Genomic DNA, 26,458 nt, shown 5'->3' with positions numbered 1-26,458 from the left:
GGGATACCAGCGACTGTCTGAAATCCAGGAGGCACAGAACTCCTTTTGGGGTCTTATTGCCTCTTATCTTTTATCAGGATTTTATCCCCGATATTTTGGGTGTGACTGGAGTAGACGAGCGTGCGTAGCAGACCCCAAACAGTAGCCCTTACATAATAACATCTCTAGATTTTATGGATCAGGAATCTGGTCTGATCAAAAGTGTCACTCACACATCAGCAAGCTTTACTAAGGACACGTGAAAACCTGAGATCATCAGGAGTGACGATCAGTGTCTTCAATGGCTTAACATTCTCTGGCAAGTGGCTCAGAGCTCCTGAAACAAATGTTCCAAAAGAGAAAGATTAAAATTCTGTGACCAGAATGCAGAAGTTTGGAACATGGCTGCTACTGTGATAGCATGATGTGAATCAAGCATGTCACTTGATGTGAATCAAGCATGTCACTGAGGACAGCCCAGATTTGAGGACAGAAATGAGACTGCATTCGATAAGAACAGCAAAGCGTTTACCACCTCCTAGCCACAATGTTCCTGCATAGAGAAACGTGAGGCGTGGTCTTCCCACAGCTAACCAGCATCTCTTGGGATTCAGCTGATAGCTGTGCAGCTTTGATTCCTAGTAGGATGTCTTTCTGCTGCCAAATGCTTCATCTGGATATGGCATATATTGAATACCCAATTTCAGAATTCTCCACGTTCAGATTCTCAAGGTTGGGTTTCCCTAGAAAAGCCTTACCCATAGCATGAGTCTAGCAGGCACCTTTTAAAGTTTCAGCTTAAGTCTTCAGTCTGGGAAGAGACATCCTGTTCTGTACCAGAGGAAAAGGCTCCCTACCACCCCCCAACCTCAGCCTCTCTGGGTTTATGTCCATAAACACTACTGTGTAGAAAAGATCATAAGAGCATTCAGTGTCAAGAGGATTTCAAGTCTGTGGAGTATTAATGACCAAAGTTACTAAGCTGTTTTCTGCCTTGGTGTGTTTCAAGGAACCAACAGTTTCTCACTTCCTTGTCACAGGTGCGGGGAGTCCCAGATGGCTAGATATTCCCATTTGGGTCTCGTGGGAAAGGCTGCTTGTCTCCCTGTTGTGTAGATGAAATGACTTAACCAAGGTCTCTGGGCTGTTGGAAGGCAGTTCCAGTCTGCAGTTCAGTCTCCCCTACCCACTGCTCTTTCCAACGTGCCGCTCTGAGCAAGCTGATAGACCTGGAGAAGAACTTCCGTCGTCTCACCCCCACAGCACAAAACTGAGTCATCAAGTATAATTCCGCACACACAAGCAAACTCTTGTCTCTCTCTGCATCTTTCATCTAGAGTTTCATCTGGGTCTTTCTGAAAACAAAGTCGGCATTTGTAGAAACAGCACACCAAGTCTGAATGTCTCAAAATAAAAGATTTTTACACTTGTCCCAGAATAAATGGTATTCATCTTACTGAGCAAGGACATCGTGGTTTTCATCTTCAGAGGACTCTGCAAGCATCAGCTAACTAAGCCTCCTGAGTCTTCAGGCTGGCAGTTGTTTTCAAAGCATCTCGAATTTCCTAGTATGGTCGTTCACCTCTTTATACACATCAGCACATTCAGATCAGAAGCTACTGACCATGAAATTGTTCCCCTCAATGTGAGGTAAAAACAGTGCCGTTGCTGAGTCAGCATGCCCAGTGCCGCATCTTAAGGGCAAGGAACACACAAAAACCATCTCCTGTCTCTTTAATATTAGACAAGCAAGTATTTACAATGGCTTACCAGTAGTGTGTCATCTTCAATAGTTTTTACAACATATTAAACATTACATTTTGAAATAAAGAAAAAGGATACTGCCTTTTAAAAAATGATTCTTTATGATTAGTACTAACTAAGAGAACCAAGGACTTTTGAACTATCATCAGCCATAGATACATGTGTTTCCTCTAAATTTAGTATTTACTCTAAATTTATCTCATTTTTGCTCTTGAATCCAAAAATGAGACTTTGTTATTTAAATTTTTATTCTCTGAGTTTACTTGTGAGTACTATATATCATTTCCACACCTTCTTTTTCCACTTGGGTGTCTCCTACACCTAGGAAAATAGTCGAAATATATTTCAGAGAAAAGATCATCTGAGGATTATGAAATGTATAGGGATGCCATTGGTTTCCTAATAAAACACTACAGCTGGAACTGAGCTGGGGGGAGGTCTCCATTTTCTCATTGTGCATGGAAACATGAAGGATCAGTCTATGTGGAAAAAAAAAAGAACTGAAATAAATCTGCCCATTCATATGCATGAGACTACCAGAATTTAGTCACTTCTAGAGTGGACAATGTCCAACTAGCCCTTGTGAAATTATCTAGGAATCTTCCTGAAGGAAGCCTCCATGGTCACGGACACTGTCTTCTTGATTTGCAGATCTAGCCAGCATGAAGGCTGTGCATCTCTTCCTGTACGCCTTGGGAACCGCTGCCGCAATCCCGGTAAATGTCTTTTCCCCTGTGTTCCATCCCATCCCTCTTCTGTCTGCGTTTGGGAACATTGTCCTTGAGATGCTGAGGCGGGAAGCTCCATCTCAAGTTCCAGGCAAGCCTAAAAAACCCAGTCCCAAACAAAGACACCCACACACACAAATAATAATTCTTTTAGGATTGCTTTGTATTCTTTTTCATTCTAATTACATTCTTTATTGCCCAAGAAGTAAATGTAAAAGTTAAAAAAAATCAAGATCATTTATTTTAAAAATATTTTTCCAAACAATAAGGTAAAATAAATATGCAGCAGAAAATGCTATCATCTTATTAGTCAAAGTGCACCCCAAGCAAACAGCCAGGGAGGAATAAATTAACTTACAGATCTGTGGGAAACCAAAGAATTTAACATGTGTTACATAACCATTCTCCTCCAGTATTTTCTCCAAGATCAAATGCGTGCTATGAGATTTCTCAGATTGAGACTCTCTCCTGATAATCTATTAGTAATAAAAACAGGAACCCATGAAGTAGGACTATAAATGCTATGGTGGCAACCGTAGAATAGCTGCTACCTCATCTCTGGGCTGTCCAAGAAAGTGTGTTCCAAGTAGGCATGACTAGAACATCCTGTACTTCATGGCCAGGCACACTCCCTCCTTCCCCCTCCCATCTACAAGTGATGAAGCCGCTGCAGGTAAGCCATACTCTTGGGGACCATGTCTCAGCCTGAGCACCGTAGGAAGGTTTCCTTTTAAAACAGAGCCTTTGCTCCTAGTCGGTCATCAAGGGCAGGAGAGGCCCTTGGTCCTGTGAAGGTTCTATGCCCCAGTGTAAGGGAATGCCAGGGCGAGGAAGCGGGAGAGGGTGGATTGGTGAGCAGGGGGAGGGGGGAGGGAACAAGGTTGGTTTTTTTTGTTGTTGTCTTTGTTTTTGTTTTTTCTTTTTTTCCTGGAGGGGAAACTGGGAAAGGAGATATCATATGACATGTAAATAAAGAAAATATCTAATAAAAAAATAAAATAAAACAGATCCCTGTGATCATTACTAGTGTCCCACAGATGGCCTCTGTCATCTTTCATTTGTGCCATCTGTTTTTCTTAGAGGACCAACCTCCTCTAAACAGACAAGCAATCTTCCCCCTTTCTCTGGTCTAAAATTCTGTCCTTAAGTTTTAGATGAATGGAGCTGGTTTCTGACATCTGAATCAACAAACCCAAGCTCCATTCCACCCTGATCAAACAGTTCACCGAAAGAAAGAATTTATGACAGACACTAAGAATCATGCTTAACTCATGTGGAGTAGTCCAGATGAATTTACACACTGTACTCTGAAATTAGAAATATGGGACAAAGTAACACAGAGTAGAATTCCCACAGAATCATCGTTTTTCTCCCGAAAATATGTTTTCCCTTTGGAGTGGTCATGGATTCAGCTTTGTAAACAGGCACCCAGAGTCTTTGAACCAAATGTTTGGTGACACACCCACACATAGACACAAGCCAGATGTTTCCTTTCTGGGACAATTTATTATAAGCAGACCCAGCCAGATGCTGAAAAGCTAAGTAACTTCACAAAACTGGCCAGTTTAAAATCCTGTAGTGTTTTCCAACTTTGCTTGAATTAATTCTTCAGCAACTCATAGTTTCTGCATGGCTTAGAGATTGCAGGCAGACACACTCAAGAGGCCGTGAGAAATAAAGACGGGACCATGACAATGAAATAGATTTCAATCACCAGAAACTTCTGAAAAGAAATGAGCTGCCTGCTGTACTAGTGTGCACTTCTTGGGGCTAGGAGTAACATGGAGGTTCAGGAGAAAACGGGGTGCATTTAACGACAAGCCTAACCTCTCCCCTACCTCGACTGTCTCCTAGGACACTCCGAGGATGAGGAGAATGAGGGCATTTACCAAAATAGTCTTTATTCTTTCTCCTTTCCCTCTTGCCTTTGGCTTCTTTCAAAACATTTTCAGTATTAATCCTCTCAGCTGAGAAGCATGTGGGATGCAAAACAGCAGCCAGATCCTCACAGGTTCTGCACCTACACGGCTCCCTTCATAGCCGCCATCAGCCCTCAGATAGGGGACTCGGACACTGACCGCGCATGCGTTATAGTCACGGACTGCTACTGTCAGGGAGATTTCATTCTAACTCCTTGCTTGAACTTTACAAAATAGTTTACCTGCTCACTCTGTGTTTCTGCTCACCTCGCCAGTGATGATGCAAGCCAGCCACTTGTTAAGCCCCAGCAGAGACTAACAAGCAGTCAACTCTTGAAGGGAAACTTCCCTCCAAATCTAGTTCCTCAGCTTCCCTGTGGCGCGCAGCACTGCCCAGCTCTCCCTTGAAGTCTGCAATCTTGAGGGAAGCCTTGCTCTTTGAAGACAGACTACCCCGGCTTCTGTTCCCTACCAGCCTCCATGCCCTGTCCCACACAATCTTTGAGTTAGTTATAAATTAAATTGCTTTTTAGTCAAAGATGTCCTGATGGATGTTGAAACCAATGGGGCCCAGAAAATAAACAAGTATTTAGCAAAAATTGTATAATCTCTTCTGCTAATTATCTGTGAGAACTTAAAAGCTGCCAAGGGGCAGACAATGCTATATCCCAAGGTTGATTTTGTTTTACTTCAACTTTGTGTTAAATCACACTCTTCAAGGTTATAAAATATGACTGTTTTGTCAACATTTGAAAATTCTAAAAACTCAAGGATGATCATTATTGAAATATTTTCAGCCAGTCTTTGTATATATAACCTTTCATAAATTTGACTATAATCTTTTTTAGGTAACAGTATGTTTCAGGCATTTGCTTGTAGCCTAGAACATTCTAGAGAATATCATTCATTACTGTTATCAGTAAAGATAGATCCCAGGACCGGTGATAATAACAAGAACAACTCTGATTTTTTTTTTCAGTTGGCATCTATATATTAATAACATAAAGTCTTTACTTTTTCAGACGAGTACAAGGTTTTTCTCTGATCATTCCAACCCAACTACCACAACACTGGTGACACTGGAAGATGCTACAGTCCGCGTTGGGGATGAAGCTACAGCAGATGTAGAAAACCACCCCAACAACAAGGTAAAAATAATCATTATATTAATGTCATCGTTTATCATTTCCCCTGAGGATTCAGTATCAAAGCATGTTTACAAGTTTAATATACTTGATGTGTTTATAAAAGATAAAGAGATATAAGGGGATATGTTCTATGGGGGTGTGGTGAGGTATGGGGGAAGGGGATGTCTCAGCAGGCCCATGCCAAGGCATCCCTTCCCACTGAGGGGCCAGCCACACGACAGGATAGTATAGAACAGAGTATATTCAGGGCATGGGGAAGGGAGTTGAGAGGGTAGTAGAGGCAGAGAAAGGCAGAGAGAGAGAGTAGAGGAGTAGAGGCTGACCATGAGCACATGGGGGGGGGGGGAGAGAAGAGGGAAGGGAAGAGCCCAAGAGGATAAGAGAGAAGCAAGAGGGAAGCAGGAATAAGAGAGGGAAGAGGGCCAAGCAGCCCCTTTTATACTGGGCCAGGCAGCAGCCAGGTAGCTGTGGATGGAGTTTAGACAGAAAGCTAACAATATTCATTTCTCAGTTTCACTTTGTAAGTACAATAATCATACAAACTATCCATCAACACTTGAAGTTATGGTGACTAATAGTGTACTCCCTGCAGGGAAGTGCTACACCCATTTCCCTTCACAAAATTCAAATTCAGGCTAACCCAGTGCTCTAGAATGAAAAGAACAACACAAATATATTCACATGATAACATCTGAAGAAACAGAAGGAAGATTTTTTTTTTTAAAGATTTCTTTTATTTACGTGAGTATACTGTAGCTGTCCTCAGACACTCTAGAAGAGGTCATCAGATCCCATTACAGATGGTTGTGAGCCACCATGTGGTTGCTAGGAATTGAACTCAGGACCTTTGGAAGAGCAGTCAGTGCTCTTAACTGCTGAGCCATCTCTCCAACCCAGGAAGAATGTTTAATGCTAGCTTTGTAGAGGTAAATAAGAATACCATGTCATTTGTTTCATTTAAGGCTGTAAAACCTTCAGCACTGAATTCAGAAGAGGAAATCCATGAGCAGTCAACAGAGCAGGACAAAACCTACAGCTTCGAGGTGGACCTGAAGGATGAGGAGGATGGAGATGGGGATTTAAGTGTAGATCCGACAGAAGAAACGCTGGATCTACAAAAAGGTACAAGTGAGCCTCAACAGAAAAGGCTCCCGGAGAACGCCGATTTCCCCTCTACAGTGCCCACTTCCTTTGTGGATCCTAACCGACAAGCAAATGTTACAAAGGGAGAGGAGAGTCAGGAGCAACCTGTAAGTGACTCACACCAGCAACAGAATGAGAACCACAAGCAGACCCAAGACTTAATGGCTGAAGAAAGCCAGACACAAGATCCAGGCATTCCCAATGAAGAAGAGGAAGAAGAGCCAGAAGAGATTGGTGCCCCCAGTGATGACCAAGAGGAGGAAAAAGAACTTCCCGAGGAGCAGCCTCCCAGCAAGTGGGAAGGAAACAGAGACCAATCTGATGGCACCTTAGAAGAGTCCAGTCAGCCAACTCAGATAAGCAAGACACAGAAGAATCAATCTGAGCACGGAAACCAAGGGCAGGAGGGTGACTCTAATGCAGAAGGGGAGGACAAGGCGGCAGGCAACAAGGAACACATTCCGCATACAGAGTGGCAGGGCCAAGAAGGGAAAGTTGACCTTGAAGCTATTGGTAACCAGAAGGACACAGATGAAAAGGCCGTTTCCACAGAACCTACTGATGCTGCCATGAGGAATCATGGAGCCAGTGAAAACGGGGGCAGTGATGGCTCTAAGCAGGGTGCAGGCGATGACTACTTCATCCCCAGCCAGGAATTCCTAGAGGCTGACAGAATGCATTCCCTCTCCTATTACCTCAAATACGGTGAGGAGACGACCAGCGAGAGTGAGAACCGAAGTGAGGCTGGAGACAACCAAGGGGTGAGCTTATTGGCGAGGACACTTGTCCAGTCAGTTAATCGAGAGTGGTCACAGCTGCTCCCCACGCACCCTGTTGTGCGTGTTTGTAGCAGTACGTTACTAAAATACAGGCCAGGCTGAACATCCCTCATCTGACGTGACTGGCACCAAAGCATTGCAATTGTTTTGGGAATTGGAAATTGCATATGCAGAACAAGATATCTGGAAAAGAGTCCACACTCAAGCACAAGAATTACTCATTTTACACACTCTATGTGCATACGTAACTTAAGTGTAATTTTACACACTCTATGTGCGTACATAACTTAAGTGTAATTTTACACACTCTATGTGCGTACGTAACTTAAGTGTAATTTTACACACTCTATGTGCGTACGTAACTTAAGTGTAATTTTACACACTCTATGTGCGTACGTAACTTAAATGTAATTTTATACAATATTTTTTATGTGTCTCTTTTAACGGTGACCTGTCAGCACTCAAACAGTATTTGGATTTGGGGGAACTACATATTTCAAACACTCAGATTATGGATTCTCACCTTGTACAATTATATATTTTTCTGCCCATCTCCATCATTAGACTGAAAACATGTTTTATTTGGCCCTCCCATTAGAAGCCCACCTTGAATTTGAGTGACAGTTATTTGAGAAGTACCAGAAACAAAGAGAAAGAAATGTAAACATTACATAGGGAAGGAAAAGAAGCTAACAAAAAGACCCTCACTAAGTTCATAAAATAACAAGCAAACAAAAACCTTCCAAGGACTATTCCATTTGGTAGCAAGGGAGCTGGCACACTTAATTTGTCTGAGCCTTGCTAGAGAGGTAACAATTCCCCAACACGTCCAGTCTGTCCCTTGAATAGGCCACGAAGATGTCTGTGGTTGAGGGAGCTCAGAAGTGCAGATAGTAGAATGAAAATCCCTGTTGCTGCGTGGTGGGGTAACAGCCCTTTGATCCCTGCACTCCAGAGGCAGAGATAGATGGCTCTCTGAGTTCGAGGCCAGCCTGGGATACAGAGTGGGTTTCAGGATTCAGATAAATTCTATCTCTGAAATAAATAAAAGAAACAAACACACAAGCAACTCCATCCCTGGAGCTGGCTGGAATTTTTGGCAGACCTGAAGAATGAGCTTCAAACGCTGGCATCATACTGGTCCTGCGGAGCCACTGTGTCTCTCAGAATACCCCAAACAGAATCAGAGAGCTGCCAATATTTGTAAAAGTAACCATAAAAATTAAAGTACTGCTCTATTACACAAACCCACGCCCAGAGGCATTGCTTTAAGTGCAGTAGGCAGTCGCACTGGGAGAAAGCAGGGTTCTGCTTTGACTTGGTGGTTTGACCACCTTGTGCTTCCTAGCAACACACCATAGAAACTGACCCCATTTGGGGTGGCAAGTAGCCTAAGTCCTCAGACCTCTCCTGCCACTCTAAGGTAGGAAGTTTCTGACACCTCAAAACCTGCTGAGAACGTTTTATCAACACCTCCATGTAGGTGACTGGTGGAGCCCCATTCTCAGGAGAGAACCCTAAGACAATGTTATGGAGACAGTGCTTTCCCAACTCTGAAGGAATGATCCTACCTCATGTGGGGCAACTCTTGCTCTCTAAGGGTTATTATCTTGCTATGCAGTTGCAGGGGTTTCCTGTTTGAGATCTGAACATGCACAGCTCTGTGGAGGTATGCACAGCCCTGTGAAGGTATGCACAGCTCTGTGGATATATGCTTGGCTCTGCAGAGGTGTGCATGGTTCTATGGAGGTATGCACAGTTCTTCAGAGGCAGGCACAGCTCTGTGGAGATATACAGTCACGTGGAGGTATGCACAGTGCACAGTAAGACAGAAAGCAAATTCTGCTCTCTTAATAGCACTGAAATTCTGCTCTTGCTCTTTTCAAAGGCCAAGAAAGCTGAGAGCACACCAAATGCTGAACCTTCAGATGAGGGCAACTCAAGGGGGCACAGTGCTGGTGAGTGGATGCTATGAGAGCTGCGGCTGGTCCAGGAGGGATGGAATCTAGCATTTGGGTTAGCACCCCTTTGATTATGACCCAAAAATCCACATCCCCAGCCTCCCCAAGGAAATAGTTTATAAAGTGTTGGTATTTCTAGTATGTGTTTGATAAACTGTGGGTCAATGTACTTACAAACTGAAAGACCTGTTGAGATTGTACACAGAGCTATCTGTATCGCCCCCACCCCGTGCCACAGACTCCACCCCACTTTCAGTTCTGAGAAGGATTGATTCTGCTGTTTGTTCTCAAACCCATCCTTCCCCAACCACAAACATCTTTAATCTCAATGAATTAAATTCTCCTGGCTTAGCTTCAGACCTCTCTGCACCTCGTTTTCTACACCCGAGATTCTGAGGGTTTTTGACAAGCCAAGAAAAGCTCTGGGCCTCCTCTAGCACCAATCCAGTCTAAGAAGGTATCTAAACTCCTGTGTACATGTCTGATGCCAGAGAGTCCATCAGCAGATTCACACATCAATTAAAGTGGTTCCCAGCATCCTCCTGCTCTTACGTTCTCTGGGATCTGACTTCCTGTCTTATTTTGTTAAAATGAAGCTGGCCATCTGGATGATTGAGTGTTTAATACACAATTTCTCTGTGTCTCTGTTCCCTTTCCAATCTTTTCTGTTAGATTCTTGCACGAACTTCCAGTGTAAAAGGGGACACACTTGTAAAACTGATCCACAAGGAAAACCCCACTGTGTTTGCCAAGATCCAGAGACTTGTCCCCCTGCAAAAATCCTTGATCAAGTAAGTATTCTGAAGAATAGTCCCCAAGATACACCAAACCCCTAGTTTCTTGAGTGGGAATAGTTGCAATTGAATTTATTTTATGAGTAGGGGCACAGGTTATTTAATATTTGAAGTAATATTGAATGGGAACAGATACCACAGAAATCAAAGTATTTCAACTGTACCATAAAAAAATGAAGAGTGGGGCTGAGGAGATGTCCCCGTGGGAAAAAGCCTTCTGTGTAGGTCTAAGGATGGGAGGTGGGGTCCCCAGTACCCACATAACTGCTAGGTGGGAGTGGTATGTGGTTTGCTGGAGCAAGCTCACTGAGAAGACTAGTGATATAGATGAGCTCTGGATTCAATTGAGAGTCTTTCTCAAACAAATATGGAGGGGAGAGATCAAAGAGAGCTCCCCGCATCAGCATAAGCCTCTCTCACCATAAGCCCCTCCCACATCAGTCCAAGCCCCTCCCACCAGTAGCCTAAGCCCCTCCCACCATGATACTAAGGTTCTCCCAAGATCAACTAAGCCTCTCTCTCTCTCTCCCTCTCTCCCCCTCTCCCCCTCTCCCCCTCTCCCCCTCTCCCTCTCTCTCCCTCCCTCCTCCTCTCTCTCTCTCTCTCTCTCTCTCTCTCTCTCTCTCTCACACACACACACATACACACATACATGCATGTGCATCTCTGTGCATACATTCGGAAACACAGAGTGTAGTGTGTGCATTGCATCTGTAGCACATAGATGATTTACATTTCAATTTTAAAAGATGGTGCCAGCATTTAAGGAGGAGAAATCTTGAATTCCTTCTATCCTTGGGACATCTACAATTTTTCAGTGCTATGGAGATCTTTCCAGAGCTAAGTTATCACCATTGGTTCAACTTAGTAGATTGGTGTGTGTGTGCCAAATTGGAAAATTGCTATCTTTATAGACTCTAGCAGAGCATATCTTTGGCACAGCACATGTACCAGGTGTCCTGTGAGTTCCAGGGAAGTGCTCTCCAGTGAGTGTCTGATTCCGTCACCTCTCCTTGCTTTCCTTGCCTAGGCTTGTGGCACTGACAACCAGACCTACGCCAGCTCCTGTCACCTGTTTGCTGCCAAGTGCAGGCTGGAAGGGACCAAAAAGGGACACCAATTGCAGTTGGATTATTTTGGAGCTTGCAAATGTAAGACACTGACCACTACTGCCAAACGTCATTTGTAGGTGGATTTGGGGTGATTTTTGTGCCTCTCTGAGTTCTATATATACTGACAAAAAAAAAGTTTATATAATTATAAGAGCAGTCTAAAACTAAAACCAACTCAGGAGTTCCCAGGCCCTGATCATAGGAGATTCAGATTCCATGAGATCACGTTGGAAGCATAGTTTTGTTTTATTGTTTGTTTTTTCAAGAAACCTAGACAATTCCAATCCTCCCCACCCCAAATTCAGAGACACCATTGTAATAAGCACTTACAGACATGAAAGATGGAGATTTTCTGAATACTTCCTCCCAATTTAACTTCTTTGTCAAGAATTGTATTACAGTAAATTTTTCCAGAAGTTGTTGAAAAACCAGGATTTTCTCAGCTGTGTTTGGCTCCCCTTGGCTCTTCCACACCAGTATAGCCCACTCACGTTTCTGCTTCTTCTCAGTTTCTACACACATGATTAAGTCTCTTGGGCCCCTTGATGTTAGATGTTAGCCTCTGACTTGCTCTGTCTGTTAAGGCGGACAAATTCATCTATGTCCATTCTAAGCAGAAGCCCATGGAGGCTGGCATGGCATGTCACTCTGTGTTCTCTGAGCTTGTTGTCCATTCTAAGCAGAAGCCCATGGAGGCTGGCATGGCATGTCACTCTGTGTTCTCTGAGCTTGTCACCACACACTCTGAAGCCTTGTGTTGAGGTAGTAGCCACATTTTGAGCCCCAGGGATGAAATGAGCCTTCTTGGCAGCTGGCACAGACCTGGGTGGTCTGGGAATGGGCATGGGCCTCTTTAAATGCAGCGATGTAGCATGGTTTGCTGCTGCATGAAAGCTCAGCTTGACTTTATTTTCTGGGGCTCATCAACAACCTGAGAGACCTCCATTTCTAAATTTCTGGTCCTTGATTTTACAGCAGTGGTCCTCAGTCCTTTATAGCATGTCAAAATTATTTAGAGATCTCTTAAAACATCCTGAAACCCAGGCACAAAAAATACCCAGCAACTTGGAGTGTGCTTGGGGCTTCCTATGACTTGTTATTTGAAATATGGTCACGTGTCTTCTGCTTACCACAGCTATTCCTGCTTGTACGGACTTCGAAGTGGCTCAGTTTCCCCTGCGGATGAGAGACTGGCTCAAAAATATCCTCATGCAGCTTTATGAGCCGAATCCCAAACATGGTGGCCATCTAAATGAGAAGCAAAGAAGTAAAGTAAGCTACCCACAGCCTGTGGCCAAAGTGTCTCTCCTCAGGATCCCAGTGGGAAAGGGCGTGGTGGGAGCATTGCATGGCAGAGGAAGCCTTCTCTGCATATAGTTACCCTGAACGCATTAACATTGTACAGTGGTCACCTTCCACATCACAACCTTCATGACATGGCCACACTGCCCACATTCTACTCATGGGCAGTGGCCTGGAAAATGCCCCTTTAATTGAGTCTATAGATGGCTGGGACAGAGCAAAGTTAACATATTCAGCATTTATGTGATCAGTTTCCCATGGCTGGAACAAATACTAGAAGTAACACAACTTATAGAAAGAAGAAACGTCCCGTGGCTCACTGTTTTGGGAGTTCTAGTTTGTGATTGAGATCTGCTGTGTTGCTTTGGGCAGTTGATGAGATGGTGTCTTGTGGCAGGGACCATGTATTCACTTCATGGTGGGCCAAGGAGCAAAACAAAAGAGAGGTGTTGGGCTCCCCACATCCCCTTCAAGAGTTTGCCCCCATATGACCAGGAAACATCCAACTAGGCACTATCTCTGAATGGTTTCATCATCTCCATGAGTGCCATGGGTTAGGAACTGTCTTTGTGGGTTTAGTCATGGGCCTTTGGGGGGCATTGTTTCTCAGTCCCAACATGTTTAAATCTAATGTTTCTGCCCTCATAGGCCATACATGAATTCTGCTATAAGGAGAATTAATTGCTCATAATGTCAGCAACATGTTAAGGTTTAAAAGTGCAGTACATTGATTCCAGAAGTTTCATAAGAAGACTCATTCATCAGGTAGTTATTGAATACATCCTAGATGCCAGAATTGACCTAAGTTCTGAGGATACAGCAATGGACACATCAAATTTCCACCTTAAGACGTTTACATTCAAGGCAAAGGGATAGATTACTATAAAAAATATGTTTGTGTATACACAATGTCCGGCAATGAACTGGACTTTTATACTGTTGAGTTATTCTAAAACAAAAATAAAGACAAAGAAAGGCAGGCAGACTGACAGGCAGGCAGGCAGGCAGCAGGCAGGCAGGCAGGCAGCAGGCAGACTGACAGGCAGGCAGGCAGGCAGACTGACAGGCAGGCAGGCAGGCTGGTTGGCCGGCTGTATTAATTAGAATCCATTTTATCTGAACCAGGCTTCATACCTGGGCAGGTTTTCCTCTGTCTCTTACCCTTCAGGTAAAATTGAGATGTGATAGTGTCACGACAGTCACCTGGTATCTGACAACCTTCTTAATCTCAGGTCAAGAAAATTTACCTGGATGAGAAGAGACTCTTGGCTGGAGACCATCCCATTGAACTTCTCTTGAGGGACTTTAAGAAAAACTACCATATGTATGTGTATCCTGTGCACTGGCAGTTTAATGAACTGGATCAGCATCCTGCAGACAGGTAGAGATCATTTACAATTTCTGATGTAATGATACCTATGTGAAATGGAATTGAGACCCAGTTGGGAATGTTTCTAGCTTCATTTTTGACTACTAAATATAAACCATCGTGTTAGGAATCTAATTAAAAATCACTTAGAAAATAATTGAATGTGACAACACCACAGATCCTGAATTACCATACTGAATTTCCTTATTAAATCTCTGCGTTTCCCACAAAAATGCCTTGAACTAAATCCCCAAGAATCTATCAACCCACCTTGGGTCAAGTGCCACTTCTAGTACAAGCCAGATTGGCCAGGAAGTGAGAGACAGCTCTCACAAGCACAACTTCTAGTTGCACATTCAGAGACTGGGATTGGAGGATTCCCAGTGAAGGGATGAGCCTCAGGCACCATAACCTGTTCTTGCCTGCAGCTTTTTGATTGGCATACACAGTGACTTTGTAGAAGGGAATGAATGTCCTTGGTGATAGAGACTTAAGTCTTCAAGTACAAGCCATGCAGTTAGCTGACTGTCATTGTCCTTTTGCAGGATCTTGACACATTCTGAACTTGCTCCTCTGCGAGCTTCCCTGGTGCCCATGGAACACTGCATAACGCGCTTCTTTGAGGAGTGTGACCCCAACAAGGATAAACACATCACCTTGAAGGAATGGGGCCACTGCTTTGGAATTAAAGAGGGTAAGTTCATTATCAAAGAACAATGTCTTCAGATAAACACTTTATCCTGTGGCCTAACAGCAAGATCCTGTGTGTGTGTGTGTGTGTGTGTGTGTGTGTGTGTGTGTGTGTTCATGTTTGAATGTGCATATGTGTATACATGAATATGAAGGCAGAAGACAACCTCAGTTGTCTTTCTTCGGGTGCTATCTACTTTTTTCTGTTTGTTGTTTTTGTTTGTTTGTTGTTTGTTTGTTTGTTTGTTTTTGGCAGTCTTTCCTAGGCTTGGAATAGCTGGCCAGGAAGCCCTAGCGTATTTGCCACTTTCTTCCTAGTGCTGGTGTTGCAGCAGGCACCACCACATCGGCTGGTTTTTTTTGTTTTCTTTTGTTTTTTATGTGGGTTCTGGATACCAAACTCAGGTCTCCATGCTTGCAAGGCAGGCACTTTACCAACTGAACTAGGTCAAGCTGCCGCCATCTCAAGGTTATTTCTCATTGCCTTGGTGCATAGCAAGAATGAGTACCCACTGGGAAGTCAGCAGTTAAGCCTAAGAAAGCCACTCAAAGCCAGAGATCTGTGCGGAATCTCAGAAGGGAAGACTTTACATCTTCATTAGCCTGAGGATAGGTCAAACCTTTCAAAGTCATAAGAGGCTATAGCAAGCTTCTCACAGGGGGAGCATCAGTGGACGTCGGAATCCACCAACTCACTCCAGAATCTCACATCACAAGCACCTCATAGGTATTATTCCTTGAACGGCTGATAGCTGTGTCTTCAGCAGCAGCTGAAAGCAAAGAAGACAGTTGTTATTAATTTTACAATAGCAAATTTAAATTTGCACACTGTTGTACTGCGTTGTATCTTAATCTACTTCCTTTCTTTTTCTTAAGAGTTGATTTTCATGAGTCAAAATGCTTTTAATAATCAATTATGAGATATGCTCCAACAGTGTGCATTGAAACTGTTCACAGAATGTAAATCAACAATGAACATGAGAGAGAACAGAGACAGATAGACAGACAGACAGACAGACACGCAGACAGACAGAGACAGAGAGAGAAATTGTTGGACCAAGGAGATGGTTCCTTCGGTACACTATTTGCTGTGTGAGCACAAAGACCTGAGTTTGATCCCAGCACCTGTGTAAGAACGCCAGGCATGCTGGCAAGGATCTATCATCATAGTGCTGACAAGGTCTCTGCAGCTTCCTGGAGAGCAAGGCTAGCCTCTTTACAAAGTTCCAGACCACAGAGAGGCTACATCTCAGGGTGGGTAAAGGGACCGGAAAAACAGCTCAGTGCTTCAGAGTACTTGCTGCTCTGGAAGAGGACCAGGTTCAGCTCCCAGCACTTTAGGTTCACAACCGCCCACAGCTGCAGTTCTTACGGACCTGATAGTTCCGACTGCCAAAGGCCCCTGAATACATGTGATGCACACATCTGCACTCAGGAACACAAAGACACATACTCAGAAAAATAAAATAATATTTGCTGTGTGTGTGTCCATCTGTCTGTGTGTCTGTGTGTACAGGCCTTCAATCCCAGAACTCAGGAGGCAGAAGTAAATAGATCTTTGTGTGTTCCAGACCAACCTGGTTTACATAGTGAATTCCAGGCCAGTCAGAGCTGCATCAAAAAACCTTGTCTCAAAACAACAATAACAACAACTTGGAAAATACTGAGTAACAACACTGAGGTTGTCTTCTGGCCTCCATGAACACCTATGCATGTGTATATCCCCCATTCATGCTCACACACAGAGATGCCTTATGGATCTATTTAAAAACACATATGGACGAATATACATTCAAACAGTAAGAAAAGCAAGATCCTCAAAGGTCAGAATTTCCCCCGAAGAGGTTACCTGGGTGACCTTCACCCTAAAAGCAAGGCCTGATAGTGTCCGAACGGAACTGTTCATAGCTCAGCTGCTGCAAGATCCAGCTGCTATAAGCAGTTCTGAGTAAACATGGTGATGAGCCTGTTTCTGTGAGCGCCTCACTATACACAGATCACCCCCAGATTAGCAGCTTCACCTCCTGCCAGGGTCAGGAGTCTGGAAGTCACTGGCCTGGACGGGGTTGGCTTAGGGTCACGTGATCAATCTGTGAGCTAGTGTACTGGATATGGGAAGGCTTAGCCTCTGAGGTAACTCACTGGGCTGTCTGCAGCTGGCTTCAGGACCCTATCATGTGGTAACCACCTGCAGCATGGAACCTGGTTTCCCCCTTGGTAACCAGTAGCTGAAGTCCATGTCACCCAACCATGTTCTGTCAATCACACAGGTCAACCTTGCTTTCATGTGGAGAAATACAGGCCATGAGGGATTGTCAGAACCATTTTGGAAGTGGACTTTATTACTGATAAGAAATTAATAGCTGGGTGGTGGTGATGAATGCCTTTAATTCCAGCACTTGGGAGGCAGAGGCAGGTGGATTTCTGAGTTCAAGGCCAGCCTGGTCTACAGAGTGAGTTCCAGGACAACCAGGGCTACACAAAGAAATCCTGTCTCAAAAAACCAAAAAAAAAAAAAAAAAAAAAAAAAAAAAAAAAAAAAAAAAAGAAAAGAAAAGAAAAGAAAAGAAAGAAAGAAAAGAAAAGAAATTAATATTTCGTGTTGGAAAGTTGACTCAGCAGTTAAGAGCACTGACTGCTCTTCCAGAGGTCCTGAGTTAAAATCTAAGCAACCACATGGTAGTTCACAACCATCTGTAATGGGATCCAATGCCCTCTTCTGGTATTTCTGAAGACAGTTACAATGTACTCATATATATTTAAAGTAAATAAAACCTTAAAAAAAGAAAAGAAAAAAATTAGGCGGGCGGTGTTGGCACACGCCTTTAATCCCAGCACTTGGGAGGCAGAGGCAGGAGGATTTCTGAGTTTGAGGCCAGCCTGGTCTACAGAGTGAGTTCCAGGACAGCCAAGGCTACACAGAGAAACCCTATCTTGGAAAAAAAATTAGAAAAAAGAAATATTTCTAATAGCTTATTAGGACTCAGACTGAAGCAAAAATATCAATTTCCTTTCTAACACCTATTCTTCAAATAGAATATTTATATACTCAACTATATCTACTTCAAGGAGAATATTTATATATTCAAATATATCCCCCCAAATGGTTAAGTCTGTCTGTTCAACTCCTTGCTGAAGAGACACTGCATATGTGCATGAAGAATTAAGCTGGGCGGGGATATTTTTGTATAGGTCTTCTTACATGACTTGGGATTTTAAAGGCCTGATTTTTAAAAAAGGTAAATTTGTATAAGGGCAATTAACTTAAGGAAAGACTTTTGCTTCTCTGGATCCTTTGCAAAAATGTGTGCAAGTTCTTAGACATGTCAGCCTATCTGGGTTCTGCAGTGGGAGGTTGTCTGGGAGAAGCAAGAGAGGTCAAAGCCCAGTGACTTGCAAAACTACTAATCATCTTGTTTGTCACTGTGGTCTGGCTAGTGTGATGCTATTTTGAAGTCGGGAGAAGATTATCACATACCAAGCCAATAAGGCAGTCATTAAATGTTCCATTAGAATAAGTAAACAAGTTATCACGTTGGGATACGGCAGGGCGGGACAGAGAGAGAATGGCATCTCTTTATAACTGTACTTTCTTCCCCGGGAAGCTAAAAAGAGCACAGAAGGAGAAGATAAACTTCAACCAGCATTTTCCTGAATTTCAGCTGCCTGTTTAAATGAGTCGTGCCCAAATGGCACAGCTCCGCCATTAGCCAGCTATGTGCATCAGGGCACGCCACATGCCCTAAGTCAGTCTTCCCTTGAGCTGAAGAAAACCAAGTTCAGAAACGTTGTAGGAGGGCCTTCATGTATGTAGCACTGGTGATGTACTGTGTCTTAGTTAGGGTTTCTACTGAGATTATCAACAGCATGACCAGCAACAAGGGAGAAAGGGCTCCTTCCATCTTGCAACTCTCAGGTCACATGATCCCCGAGGGAAGTCAAGCAAGAACCTGGAGGCAGGAGCTGACACAGAGGCCATGAAGGATGCTGCTTACTGGCTTGCTCACCAACACCCAGGACCACCTACCTGCTGGGAGGGTGGCCCCTCTCACAGTGGGCTGGGTCCTTCCACATCAATCATCAGTCAATAAGATGATTGGCTACACAGGCTTGTCTACAGGCCAATCAGGTGGGAACATTTTCTAAACTGATGTTCCCTCTTACCATATGACTCCAGGCTGTGTCGAGTTGACAAAAAACCCAACCAATACTCCACCTATTGACATCTACTCCCATTATTCTTAGGGGGAAATTCTCAAAGGAAACTACTAGGGCAATAAATGAGATCACACAGGGTCTCCTAAGCCCTTTAAAGACTTAATTTTAAGAGTGTTAGGGCATCACCAAACAGGAGAGTCCTGTGGATGCATTATAGATAAAGAACTGTTGAGTATCTTGTGGTAAAAGCAGGAATTGATAAGAACCTGACTCAGAAGTGGTTGTGGAGAAGAAAGTAAGATGGTCAAGAAGTAGTAAAAAATATTCGCTACCCAACCTGTGCAGCCTTAGGCTATAAGAAGGCAAGGACTGGTGGGAAACATGGGCAGGAAACAGACAGCTGAGAGAATCCAGAGAATGGCCGCAGTGTCTCCATTCCTGCCTTGGGCCCAGCAAGATAGCTGGAGGCACTTTGCTCTGAGGTAGTAAACAGAAGGACAGGAGCAGATTTGGGACAATGACAAATCCCATTTGTACATGCTGAAATTTTAATTACTCGCAAGACAAATACGATCCATAGCTCAACATTGAGTCTGGATGTCAAGAGTTTAGAAATTGAAATATACACTTGGGAAGTTATGGCTATAATTCAGTGGTAAATTTCTTACCTCTCACGTGCATGGCCCTGGGTTTCTCCCCAGCAAGAGAAAGAGAAGGATCTGGGCATATGGGAAGCTATTGAAACTAAGGAAGAGGATTATTAATGCCGAAGAAACCTGATTACGTTATCAGGGAGAGGTCTATAATTGAACACCGAGGAATTACAAAGTGTGGATTGCAGACAGTAGAGAAGAGGTTCAGAAAGGAGAATGAGGCGTCACCCCCAAAATGAAGGACTGCAGGAGAGTTCCGTGTCAAAGACATGGAACAGGTGTCTTTGGACAAAGGTGGTGCAAGGAGAGGAGGAGACTATGCTGGCTGTAGGAAGATCAAAAGCGGGAAAATGTTCACAGGTCTGTTGATGGACAAATAGGGATGGATGCCCCCGCAGTCATGATACCTACCCTGGTACAGAGTGTCCCCTAGGGGGCTAGGAGGGTGAGGCTGTGTCTGCCGTCCAAGCAGCCACAGGCATATCAGCACATGACTCCATTCAAACTTCAGCTGAGCTGCACCTAGACTCTTTGTGCAGCATTTCAGCTGCTCTCCTTACTTGGCACTTCTTGATCTGATCCTCCTGATCACCTGCCCTTCTTCCTTTCATGGTCCTCACAGAATTTCAGAAGAACTGCCTAAGGATCCATATGACAACTGTCTACCCCAGGGATTCTGATTCTGGAAGCCAGGGATGGAACCTAGAAACATTTTCTAGAGTTCAAATTATGATGAAAATCACTATCGTACGGCCTTCTTAGATAGTTTCACTCATTCATGGCTCTAACCTTCCTTGGATTTGGGGCTTCTCAGATGACTTTCTAAAACTTTGTCTGTCTGTCTATCTAACAAGCTATTTATTTATTTATTTATTTATTTATTTATTTATTTATTTATTTATTTTTGCAGAAGACATAGATGAAAATCTCCTCTTTTGAATGAAGGTTTGAGAGAATCGAAACTTTCCATCGCCTCACTTGCTTTAACTGCTTCGGAAATACAAGCAGCGGCTGAAACTATACATCAATACGTAGCAAAACATTTGTTTGCATGTAGGAGAAGACAATGGTAGTAACTGCTTCTTGGTAATTGCTTCTCCATATGTATATGTATTAGCCAGGCACTTAACATTAAGTTAGGAAATAAACTTTAAAATTAAGTAGGGTCAATGTCTGTAAAAGACTGTCCTGTCTGCAGACAGTTAGCGATGGCAATGTCACTCTGTGCATCTGCATTTATAATTGATAGTTGTAAACTATTAAAAAGCAATGTTCATATTGCCCATAACACCTTATGCATGCTAAGGAACTGCTCTTTTGAGATTAACATGCCTCCTTTTCAGTGTCATGATGTCCTAATAAAAAGTCTATAAAACCTCAAATGTCTGCTCAAGATTATTTCCGGTTTTTAAAACAGTCAAATGTAAAAGACCAGCCCAGGGCTTATGTTAGAGAATAAAACAGAACTGTACTTGTTTACGACTGGAAATAAAAAGTGCTTTTAAAGAAGAGATGGAGGTGTTTTCTGTAGCAAACTAATTGTTACAAATTGTGAATGTGCTTTGTCACTATGTAAGATGTAATGGGGGAGAGGGGAATGAGTTGAATTCAATTGATTTTTAGCCAAGTTCAGTTTAAAATGTGGGTGATTCTACACTGCTTTATCCAACCAATCCACAACTCTGTGCAGTATGGCATGTGCATCAGAAGACAAAGGTCTGAAAACTCCCCGTGTTTCATCTCTCAAAGTGAAAAGGAGAGACAAAGAGCCATGGGGTTGCCATGTCGGCCAACACTGTAAGAGTAAGAGCAGCACTATGCCCAGGGCCTGACTGTGTCTTGGAAATGTGTGTTTCTAGTTGGGCATTCCTGTTATGCTACAAATGTGGGCATAAAAGTACAATTATATAATTATAATGACATACTTATATATTACTTATTTGTATGTAACATGTATATATTATACATAATCTATTATATACTCATCTATATAATATATTTATACTTATATGCCTATAGTTATAAAAGCACCATGTTTTTCCAATATCTGAAGCGAGGTACCAAAAGTTCCTCAGATCCATTTTATTCTGCTTTTATGATGTTTATAAGAAAGTGGGAGGTTATATAGTTTTTCTATTGAAATCGAAGCTACCAATACAAATATCTTCATTTGTTTTTATGTTTTATGAGATCAATAAGTCACTTGTTCTTTAACTAAAACTGCATCAAACCATTGTCCTTTCTAGATAGTTAGGTTCAATAATATAATTATTTTTTTATCAAATAGGAAACTAATTTTAGAAATTATTCTAAACTTCAGACCACACTTATGTATACCAAAGTTTCTTAATTAGAAGCCATCTTTAGAAGCTAAGTTTTAGAAACTACACTTTATAATTATACTAGCATATGTCACTTAGACCTAAATTTTATTTTACTCTCAGGAAACTTTGTAAAAATGTTTTTAAAATAAGGAAAACTGATTTTTAATATTATTAAGGATGCCGTTTAAACATTTACTTAAAAATTTTTATGTGAAAAATCATTTTCATTTTGAAATAGAAATCCTAAGAACGGAGATGTTCAAATCTTACACAAGTCTAAGACCTCACATACATGTTCAAATCTTACGCAAGTCTGAGGACCTCACATACAGACCTAGAAGACAGATCACAGAAGCACATTCATGTTCTTGGTGGTTAGTTTTTAATAACCAGTTGGTTTTGATAAAGAATTGCTCTGATCCCAGCCAAGGAGATGAAGCCGTCTTCTTTGTAATCAGTCTTTAAGTCTACCTCTGTAATTGTGATCTTTTAGAAAGCTGAGTTCCTGGTCTGAAGCCAATTGCTCTGGTTAGCAATGAATTGGTGAGTCACGTTGCTCATGACTATGGAGGCATTAGTAAGACAGCTTAAATACTAGCCAGGTGGAGGATGTCAGCCCACACGGCTTCTGGGATCTGCCGCTCCAAGGACCATTTGAAGCACAGGTAATTAAAGAGATATTACTTATTACTTTTCACAGTATGTGGGGTATTCTTGGGTTGAGTAGCTCAATGATTTAGACCATGTCCCCTTCCTAAAATAAGAAAGAAATTTTAGAGTTTGGATCCTAAACTATACCAAGGGAAAACATGAGACAGAAAAGGAGAAGAAGCTCAACCAAGCTCGAGCAAAATGATACAAACTCAACCTCGCTTAAGTATGTCGCAGCAGCTGGCAGATAATCCATCGATGGAGGGAACTTGCCTCAAACATTGGGGACTAATCTTCATAAAAATATGGTGAAGCTGTTCTTTCATAACCAAACTCCATAGTATAGTGATGTAGCTTAAAATGCAGTGGGCAAGTTAATTCTAAATAGATATGATTTTACTACCGTGAAGGTTTACCTCAGAAATGTTGGTTCTGAAGGGCAGAGCAGACCTCCTTCAGTTGCTTTATCGAGTTGACTCATGTTATGCTTATTCTTAATCTATTATGCCTTGCAAATTTTTCTCGTATAAGTTCCTAGAGGTTAACAACATCCAAGGCATACGGACTGGTCAGTCTCACTAGGGCGCAAACTTTATCTGTACATTCTGTAAAAACTGTTCTCGACTTTCAGCGGTGATGGCCATGTCCTCACCGTAACATTAAAGACAGAAGATCTGCAGGGACACCACGGTCTCAAGTCACTTAAGGGTAGCCCAGCTGGATGTGGGCAGAACTGAAAGGTGTAAGGGAGGGCAGGGTAAGTAATAGAACAAGCCAGAGAACGTCGCATCTGAAAGCTTTTTAGAGGTTTTCCAAACTTAAAAATAAAAAATGCCAGTGTAGAAGCAGGATTTCGCCTGACCACTGTCAGCATGTCTACCTCAATCATCCGTTCACTATGGAAACAGGACGAGGAAGGAAACTAGCAGAGCCCCTAGTCCTTCACCTCCAGATTCTCCCTTCAGAATGAAGCTGGTCCTCCTGGCCACCCTGCTGAGTGCTGCAGCTGCTCTGCCAATCCCTGTAAGTACTCAGCTCTTCCCTCAACTGCCATGGTGAATGTCTTCAGATTTCTGGGCTAGAAAGTATCTTTACAGTTGACGGAAGAGGAAAGCGGGTTTCGGGAATGTAATGGGGTCCATAATCGTCCTGGGTCTAAGGCTCTGTGTGTCAAAGCTCAGGTTCTGCAGACAGTTGCTAGATGGGTAGACCTTGGGCAGGAACTAATTCATGCTTTCCCTATCAAATGAGTTAGAACAATTCCAGAGTGTATAAATGATTAAAAATGGCTCTAAAATTCTACTTGCAACCAAAAGCTCTTAGCTATATAAAACAAGTACTCCCCAGGGACTCGGGTGGGAAGTTAGCAGTTGAGCTGAGCTTCGTTTACACTGCCCTACATCATTCAAGGTAGAGGCTTCTCTCAAAGAGGCCCTGACACAAAGACTATTGTCTGACAGACTAGATTTTACAAAGAGGGATATTTAAGACTACCTGCACTAGTTCTAAGCTAATATTAAAAACCTTATGTCTGAAATATACAGCTCAGGAGCATGACAAATCATTAAAATATTACACATGGATGTCTTTCCTGTACCATCTTGGAAAAAGAAGTTTGGATAACAACCTATGCCCGTGTACAGCGTGCCCAGATAACAAACCAGTCTGTTTATTAGATCAGTGTCTCTCCTTGTACCATTAATAAGAACTGTTGGTGGAATGCACTCTTGGTAGAGCTGGGGCTCAAACCCAGGGCACTACACATTGAGGGCAAATGCCCTTTTGCCCAGTTGCATCCCCAGCACAGACAAGCGTTACTGTCCTACCTCCCAAATGAGAGACGCTGCTTGTCTCTATAGGAATGTTGTGCTAACGAGGCTGCCACAGCATACACATTTCCCTACATTTGGCATGTGCTTTCTTCATCTGAGAGCAGCTCTGAAAGGAGTATTGTCTTACTCACAGTGTGATAATGCATCATGCTCACTGAACAGCAATACTTGCTCTGTTCCACGAAATAATGGTACATTTTATGACACTACTTTGAACACATAAGATACAGCGATAAAACACACCACCAGGTGAACCTTATGTTGTGCGCTGACCAGTCACATCTGTAAGACATGAGTCCTTATATTTTTTGTAGATAGTGTCCAGCAGCAGTTAAGCATGAAACCCTCTCCCATGCACAGTTTTGCAACAAGGGGCTTTCAAAGGGATGAGAGATTATTCAGAGGTTGTAGGGAGCTTACAGAATTTAAACTAAGACTCATAGCCACCTTGAACTTCCACATACTGAAAACAAGTCTAGAGCCATACTGATGCTAAATATACCAGCATAAGGCATGCATACTGACCAATATAAGGTGTGTAATCTTAAAAAGAATTTTTTGGGGTAAAATTTGAAAACTAAAAAAAATATGTGGCGTTATAAGTTATTGGACAAAAATCAACTGAGTATTTCCCTGTAAAATATGAAACTTCCTTCAGAGGTGGGTGCAGGACTGCCAGGCAGAATGCTCGCTCACAGGGTGCTTTTAGGCTGTTCTCAAATAAAATAAAATGTCTTGATGGATGACGTGGACAGCTTCCAGCTGCCTCACCTTGCTGCTTTTCTTGTTTTCAAGCTTGGACAATCTGGAGGGAGTTCCAGTGAACAGGTACACTGTACTTCAAATGGCACACCTGCCACTTAAAAGCTGTCAATTTTTTTTTCTCAATTGGAACGGTTCACACTGTGTTTCTGTTTACAGAGATTTAACTTTTACACACCACAAATCCTGCCATTCTTTCCTCAGTTCCCCCTTCCACAGGCTCCTCTGGTAAGTAGGGTGTGGGAATCTCAAGTCCATCAGTTGGGCGATGGTTATTAAACTTTCCAAAATTTTGACCCAGAAATATGACATGTTAAAAAAGAAAGATGCCATCTCCTGAGAGGCTCTGACAGCACCTGACTAACACAGATGTAGAGGGTCACAGCCATCCATCGAACTGAGTACAGGGTCCCCAGTGAAGGAGTTGGAGAAAGGACCAATGGAGCTGAGGGGTTTGCAGACCCTTAGGATGAACAACAATATGAACTAAGTAGTACCCTCAGAGCTCCCAGGGTCTCAACCACCAACCAAGGACTGCACATGGAGGGGTCTGATTGTTCAGGCAGCATGTGTATAGTAGAGGATTGCAAATTCAATCATCAATAGGAGGAGAGGAGCTCGGCCCTGTGAAAGTTCTGTGCCCCAGTGTAGGGGAATGCCAGGGCCAGAAAGTGGGAGAGGGCGGGGTGGCAGGCATGGGGAAGTGGGAGGCAACAGGGGTTTGTTTTGGTTGTTTTTGTTTGTTTCTTTGTTTTTTGGAGGGGAAACTGGGAATGGAGAAATTTACATATAAATAAAGAAAATTAAAAAAAAAAAAAAAAAGAAAGCTGCCGGCTGTTCAGAGTCCTCTGCCAGCGCAGCTTGTATTGGACAGTGACAGCCGACTGGTAAACCTCCATCCAGCTCTATGACATGCCTCTGGCACTGTGGCCTCTCTCCATGATCCTCCTAGTCAACATGAGCTTATGCTCATGACGCTGTGAGGAGCCTCACTCTTCATGAGGTGAAATGGTGGCCACTCTGACAGCCATTCTTTGGCTGTTACTAAACCACTTTTCTGCTTTCTTTTCTCCCATAAAAATGTCCCTAGGTTTCTATAAGCAAATATTATTTTTCTTCTTTGCTGACACCTCGGTGTCTCTTACCCGTTGGATTTTTTAGAGCTGTCCCGGTGAGGGGTGGAGAACTACTGAGGACATGACAGGGTCGCTTCTGATACACGCTCCCACACAAAAGGCAATGCTGGCTAGGCTCTAACTCAAATACTTCCCAAGGAAGACAGGCCCTGGCAACAGAAAGAAATCCATGGTGTATGGTGGAAGCTCTTCCCTCCTGCCAGCAGAGGGCAGCCCATGTGTTAAAGCAAACAGACGGTGCACCCCGAGGCAAA

General features: G+C 43.0%; 2 protein-coding genes across 6 annotated transcripts in view; one reads left to right on the top strand and one right to left on the bottom strand.

Moving 5' to 3' along the window:
- Nucleotides 1–21,005, top strand: part of Sparcl1 (SPARC like 1) — a 33,970-nt gene extending 12,965 nt beyond the window's left edge. Inside the window, exons 2-11 of the mRNA XM_031337041.1 lie at nt 2,395–2,459; nt 5,413–5,538; nt 6,501–7,442; nt 9,349–9,418; nt 10,094–10,212; nt 11,246–11,366; nt 12,463–12,599; nt 13,862–14,010; nt 14,544–14,692; nt 20,410–21,005. Coding sequence (XP_031192901.1) covers nt 2,406–2,459; nt 5,413–5,538; nt 6,501–7,442; nt 9,349–9,418; nt 10,094–10,212; nt 11,246–11,366; nt 12,463–12,599; nt 13,862–14,010; nt 14,544–14,692; nt 20,410–20,438 — 1,896 coding nt within the window. The 5' untranslated portion in view covers nt 2,395–2,405 and the 3' untranslated portion in view covers nt 20,439–21,005. The remainder of the gene's footprint in view (nt 1–2,394; nt 2,460–5,412; nt 5,539–6,500; nt 7,443–9,348; nt 9,419–10,093; nt 10,213–11,245; nt 11,367–12,462; nt 12,600–13,861; nt 14,011–14,543; nt 14,693–20,409) is intronic.
- The window catches only part of Nudt9 (nudix hydrolase 9), a 51,395-nt gene continuing 36,486 nt past the window's right edge, over nt 11,550–26,458 (bottom strand). The window contains exons 8-10 of one of the 5 annotated variants that reach the window (XR_004109391.1): nt 15,346–15,458; nt 13,877–14,045; nt 11,550–12,575 (exon numbers count right to left, since the gene is read on the bottom strand). Coding sequence is in view for 1 of the 5 variants with exons in the window: in XM_031337044.1 (XP_031192904.1) it covers nt 15,394–15,458 (65 nt within the window). In the remaining 4 variants the exon portion in view is untranslated. The remainder of the gene's footprint in view (nt 12,576–13,876; nt 14,046–15,345; nt 15,459–26,458) is intronic. The other 4 variants (XR_004109389.1, XR_004109390.1, XR_004109392.1 and 1 more) reach the window with 4 other exon arrangements.

This window comes from Mastomys coucha, unplaced genomic scaffold (genome assembly GCF_008632895.1).
Source record: "Mastomys coucha isolate ucsf_1 unplaced genomic scaffold, UCSF_Mcou_1 pScaffold22, whole genome shotgun sequence".
NCBI lineage: Eukaryota > Metazoa > Chordata > Mammalia > Rodentia > Muridae > Mastomys > Mastomys coucha.
Note: the sequence above shows the minus strand (reverse complement) of the source record. Positions and strands in the feature narration are given on the sequence as shown.